Consider the following 5926-nt stretch of genomic DNA (forward strand, 5'->3'; position numbering starts at 1 on the left):
GTTTGTATACTATGTATTGTACTTTTACTACACTCCTAGGTTTTATATTTTATCTACAATCCTAGTATAGAATATCATATAATAGAACATTCATATTTACCCTTGTATATTCACTAATTTTAATTTAGTATTACAGTTAGAATCAGTCCTATTTTTCCTTAAATGTCTAATAGTATCTGAACAAAAATGTGAAAATGTTCCCTTTTAAGATTCAAACTTTCCATAATAACTTGGTCTGAGATATTAAGTGTTGTCATCATTAAAAAGAGATAATAACAGAGAAACACAATCCTATTTTTTTTTTAATCAGAAGTGTCTATTTAGGATAGTATATAAACTATCCTTTTGGTATATTGCAAGCATTCAGAACTATTTAATAATGAACAGTGGTTTAGAAGGAAATTCGCTGTCTTTTGCTTACTATCTAACTTGTATTCACTGACATCTTAGCATATGATTCAAATATTATGATTACTTACTTTAAAACAAGTAGTAGTAACTTAGACAGTTCTTAGAATTTTCAGAACTCCCACAGCATCACAAAAGTACTCATTACTCTATGTAGGCTGCTTCAAGCTGGTCCTCATCATGAACAGTTTTATCAGCTACAATTCACACAAACACATTCACAAGTGAATCCAAGCTACCTCTACATTACACAACAATCCCTCAAATCCTTCCAAACCACTAAAAACAACAAAAACAAAGTATTTTAATCTCTAAAAACCTATTATATTTAAAGAAATAACATTTAATGATTCAGTAACCATTATTTGTATGACATGTTTAATATAAAGCAGACTGTCAATTTTAAAGGAGACATAGCATATAACCTTGCATTAAAAGAATGACAGTTGCATGACCCAGGCTTAACTTGTAAAAGTGTGAATGTTACTCTAATTATTTGATAACATTCCAGTAATAACTTTTATATATGTAAGACACTATAAATTTATACTTTGCTTACAACACAGCATAACTTTACTGAGTGCTATTGTATGTCAGGTATACTATTAGTAGCAAGCATTCAGAACTATGTAATAACTGACAGTTGTTTAGAACACAATTTGTTGTCTTTTGCTTATTTGTTTGTTTACTGGGAAATTCCGACTGAACACAGGTTTTTTTTCAGAGGAGGCCTGGGGAGAAAAGCTCCACAGAGCAATATATGAGCAACAGAGTTACATGAAGAACAACTGCTGTACATACAACAGCAAACAATAGTTATACATACAATATGAAACATAGTGATGGTCAGGGTATTCCAATATCTAGCTAGAGACTAAGAATAACGGTACTATGTATATACAGATCGTAATAAGCTCAAACAGATACTGTATAAACTCAAACCATAACTTGTATACAAACACTGCAATAAACTCATAAGATACATACACAGACATTCCACTAGAAGGTGGAACAACCTAGAAGGGCTAAGAGGAACAGCAGGGGGAAGATAGAAGGAGTAAGAGAAAAGGCTGAGTAAGTAGTAGAAGTGGTAGTGAGAAGTAGGTAGATGTAAGGCAGTTGGAGATGTTTTTGGAATGGAGATGAAGTTAGGTAGTTGTGAATGTTAAAAGATGGGCTGAGAGACTGAGTACGGCAGCAGAGGGTACAGGGAAAGCAAAGGGCTGCAGAGGAAATCAAACTTGTATTCTTTGACATCTCTGACATCTTAGCATAGGATTCAAAATATTATGATTACTTACTTTCAGACAGGAAGAACTAACCTGGACACCTCTTAGAATTTTCATAACTCCCACAACATCACAAAAGTACTCATGACTCAAGTCATTTAAAGCTGGTTTTCATGATTAGGGCTTGAAAATGTACAGTCCATCAGTTACACTTCACACAAAAATGCTTGCAAGTGAATCCAAGCTACCTCCACACAACACATCAATCCCTCAAACTCTTCCAAACCACTAAAAAACATTTCAAAGTATTTAACCACTAAAAAGCTATTATATTTTTAAAAATTATCCAGTAACCACTATTTGTACAATATGTTTAATATAAAACAGGCTGTCATTTAAAGGAGACATAGCATATAGGCTTGCATTAAAAGAATGACAGTTGTGTGATCCAAAGTGTGCATGTTACTCTGACTATTTGATATACCAATAATAATTTGTATATATGTAAAAAGCTAGATTTTTTATTTTGTATACAACACAGCTTGTCCTTCCTGGGTGCTATTTCAAGTATACTATCAGTAGCACACTACTGGACCATTTTAAGAACCCAGAATGCAAATTAACACAACTTAGTGTCATTTGTTGCATCTTGTTATTATATTTAATAGTACATTAAACAACTATGCCAAGACATCAGAAAATATGCCACCTAACGTAAGTTTCATCATAATAATGACTAACTTAATAAAATTAATAGCTTAAACTTTTAAACTTTAAATAAAAATATGTGGCTTTAATTTCATATATAGCAAAAAATAATCAAATGCAACATTTTAAAAAGGGAACTAGTAACCATTTGAAGTACGAATAGAAAGAAAAATGATTTACCTTGTAAACAGTAATATTCGGCACCTGTTCATAAGTATTCAAGCACTTCTTTAAATTAACAAGAATTCAAAAAATGAAATACATTGATTTCATTTATTCCTTCAGGTTTTTACTGTTTTTATCTTTTATTAACCAACAATCTCTTGTTGCATTTCTCTTCAAAGAATGTGTGAGCTTCCAGTCCATTTCTTCTGCTTTTTCCCCCTAGGATCTTATTTTTCTTTATAATGTCCATTGCATCCCCAAGGTGTTAAAATCTTCTTTCCTTCTGGAATGTGAATCCTTATTATTGCTGGAAACATGACCTGTGCTATTGTTTTTCTTTAAGCTTTTAACAAGTGGCACACATGCTTTTCCCTTTGACATCACTAATGTTGAACAGTCCTTGTCAAATCGTGCAGTATTTTTTTTTAATTTTTAACTGGATAATTAGTCCATGCAGCTTTTAAGAATAAATGGTTATCCTGACTTGAGAAAAATCTTACAATCACTGACCCTGGTGAAGTTTTAAGATGAGATGGAAAATGGTCTGTGCGCCCTTTACATGTTAAAGGAAGAAGCTTAATGCAGGTTCAAAGTTTTAGGTAGCCAGGTGTTAAAGAATTGAATCATAATGTCCCCCTCTCTTCTTTTTCAGGAATCCCATAAATGTCATTCATACTACATCTGTTCTCGAAGTCTTCTATTTTTTCCTTGAATAAGTTTGGTTTCAGAAGAAATTCAATGTTATTCTCATTTTCAAGTAATCTTCCATCAAAATCATAGACTGCCTCTACTGTACTCAAGATTTGTGATGATTGTTATTTAAGAGATTCGCTCAGTACTTCAACTTGTTTTTTATATTTTTCTTTAAAATTCTCCATTTTGCTTTCTAACTTATCTATCTTTACAGATAACTCACTGATGTTGCATAGTATAACCTGTATGTCTTTTTTCATTGCATTGCCCTGTACACTGAGCTTACAGTGGCTCACTGTGAGACAATTAGTTCTTTCTAGTTTTCCTGACAGGAAAAAGTAATTTAGAGTTTCAAACTTGTTATTTTTTTTTAGTAACACTTTCACCATGTGTGTAACTATAAATCCATCAAGTTTTGTAACGTTCTATTTGAGTTTTTCGTAAAAATCCTCTCAGAGATGTTAAAATGAAGCAGCGCTAAAAACACAGTGCTGTTAACTGCTTGCCATTTTGGCCACGGCCAGTGCTGCAGTTTTTGATGCATGAACTTAGCAGTCCTAACATAACACCTAGTTCTGCATTTTAGGATATGGCCGTTTTTACTGACTGAAGTAAGATGGTCTGTGCAATCGTCTTCCTCTCAGTCCTACTGAATGAAGATGGAAGCTATAATAACCACTTTCTTCCAAGGGGCTTGCAGTATGCTTATTTTGGCATTGGAACAGAGAAGCTAGTTTTGTCTGGGAATTTCAGTTACCCAGTTCCATTACCTTTAAGATTCTCATTTTATTTGCATTTCTGTGCCAGCAGCAGATAAGAAAGACTAGTAACTTTATAAATTTCAAAATGTACATGTGTTTCATATGAATTTGAATGCAGCTTCCATATTTATCAACTTTTTCATTTAAAAGTTGAAACGGATGTTATTACACTGTAATATTTATAAATGTTTTCATTTCAGTGTGGAAACCGATGGTACTACACACAGTTATATTTAGAATTATTTTCAACTTGGACATAGATATTACACATTGTTATATTTAATTCTTTTAATTTCAACATGGAAGCAGATGCTATTATACACTGCTATACTAATTGTTTTCATTCCAGTGTGAAGGCAGATGTTATTACACACCGTTATATTTATAATTGTTTTCATTTCAATGTAGAAGTAGATGATTACTACAAAATGTTAATGTATAAGATGCTATACCATCTGATGAGAAATATGAAATCACAGTACTACAACTTTTTAATATTAGAAATGTAGGAGTTTAATTTTGTAAACAGACCACTGAAAAACAGGTACTCGCACCACATTTCTTTTCTCCCTTACAATCACAACTTTACTCAGACCACAAAGGTGAATTATAACAAGGTCTGAGTAAATTGCCTCTGCAATGGAAGCATTTCTTTCAAGCTACATCAGTAATACTTTCCTTCAGGAGTACCATAGCTAAATATTAAAACATGCTTTATCATTTGAGAAAGTATTTTTAGAACACTTAATTCTCCTGGCATAAGGAATAGCAAAAGTCAATATGACACTATATCTAGTCCCAGGACAGACTGACATTAATGTTTCAGAAGATACGGGGCTCACAGCAAAATTAGATAAGCATTTCTTGATGCTGAATGTTGAGCTGCAACTGAGTTGAACTTCAGCAGATTTGATTAAACAAGTGTGGTCAATAAAATGAGGACATACATGACAGCTTGCAAGTAGAAAGTAAGACAGCAATTCTTAAGTATATTCAAAATACTGCACAAGACTTGTTGTGGGTAGCAGACAAACAGTTCCAATCCTTATTTTTTCACATTTCTGACAAAGCTTGGCATTCACCGTGCTGCTTAGTAAAGCTAGCCATTTAAAACAAAAATGCACTACTGCTGCAACTCATATCCACAGCAAGTTAACATTTAGCAAATAAAATGCTTAATTATTTTGCTACCACAACACAGAACCTCAATGTGATGCTCAGCATCTTAGGCTCTGTATTTTCTCAGGCTTCATCCACCTTCACATATGATTACTACTCTCAATTATCTTCTCCACCTTTCAGATTATATCACCACTAATTATTTTCTATGTTCTTTCTCTCTTTAAATTATGTTAGCCTTATAATCACCCTTTTTCAGACATTTTCCAATTTTTAACTGCTCCCCACAAAAACACCACTTAAAAAAAATCATACCTTTTGATTTGTCAGGTCATCTGAAGTCAGATTTTCAGGGTGTTTATCAATCACTTTAATTTTTCCTCTCAGGTTATTGGCTGCTAACATCTAGGGGTGAAGAAAAAGATGACTCAGCTTTATACCATGTAGCCACATAATAATCAGCAGAATGTGGTGCAAGTGTGTCCATTTTTTAATTCTTGACACAAACTTTTCCACAATTACAGTCTTGCCATTAAATCAAACATCACTATCATGACAACTACTGACTGACACCGCAACTGATAAGTAAAGCAGCTGCAATGTCTTTTTTCTTCTCACTAATGCAAATCAGCCTACAGCTATACTCCTTGATCCACACATTTAAAGGCTACTGTGCCTGACATTCAGGAATTCTTGGAAGCGGGTCCATTATGCCACATTTTTGTCAGCAAATCAATGAGATGACTTTTTCTGGAAAAAAAACTCTCCATTCCCAGCCAAGTGCCTACAACTAAAAAGTAAAGAAGCCAGTTAAAGGAAAACTCCACCTTACAACTTTAAAAT

The 5926-nt window shown here is 33.2% G+C and overlaps 1 protein-coding gene across 4 annotated transcripts in view; it reads right to left on the reverse strand.

Moving 5' to 3' along the window:
* The window catches only part of PRMT7 (protein arginine methyltransferase 7), an 843610-nt gene that overhangs the window by 310364 nt on the left and 527320 nt on the right, over positions 1 to 5926 (reverse strand). For all 4 annotated transcript variants that reach the window (XM_044081516.1, XM_044081514.1, XM_044081513.1 and 1 more), the window contains one exon: positions 5399 to 5488. In XM_044081516.1, the coding sequence (XP_043937451.1) occupies positions 5399 to 5488 (90 nt within the window). The remainder of the gene's footprint in view (positions 1 to 5398; positions 5489 to 5926) is intronic.

Source organism: Protopterus annectens, chromosome 8.part0, assembly GCF_019279795.1.
Source record: "Protopterus annectens isolate FY-2018-M chromosome 8.part0, PAN1.0, whole genome shotgun sequence".
In the NCBI taxonomy this organism is placed as follows: Eukaryota; Metazoa; Chordata; order Ceratodontiformes; family Protopteridae; genus Protopterus; species Protopterus annectens.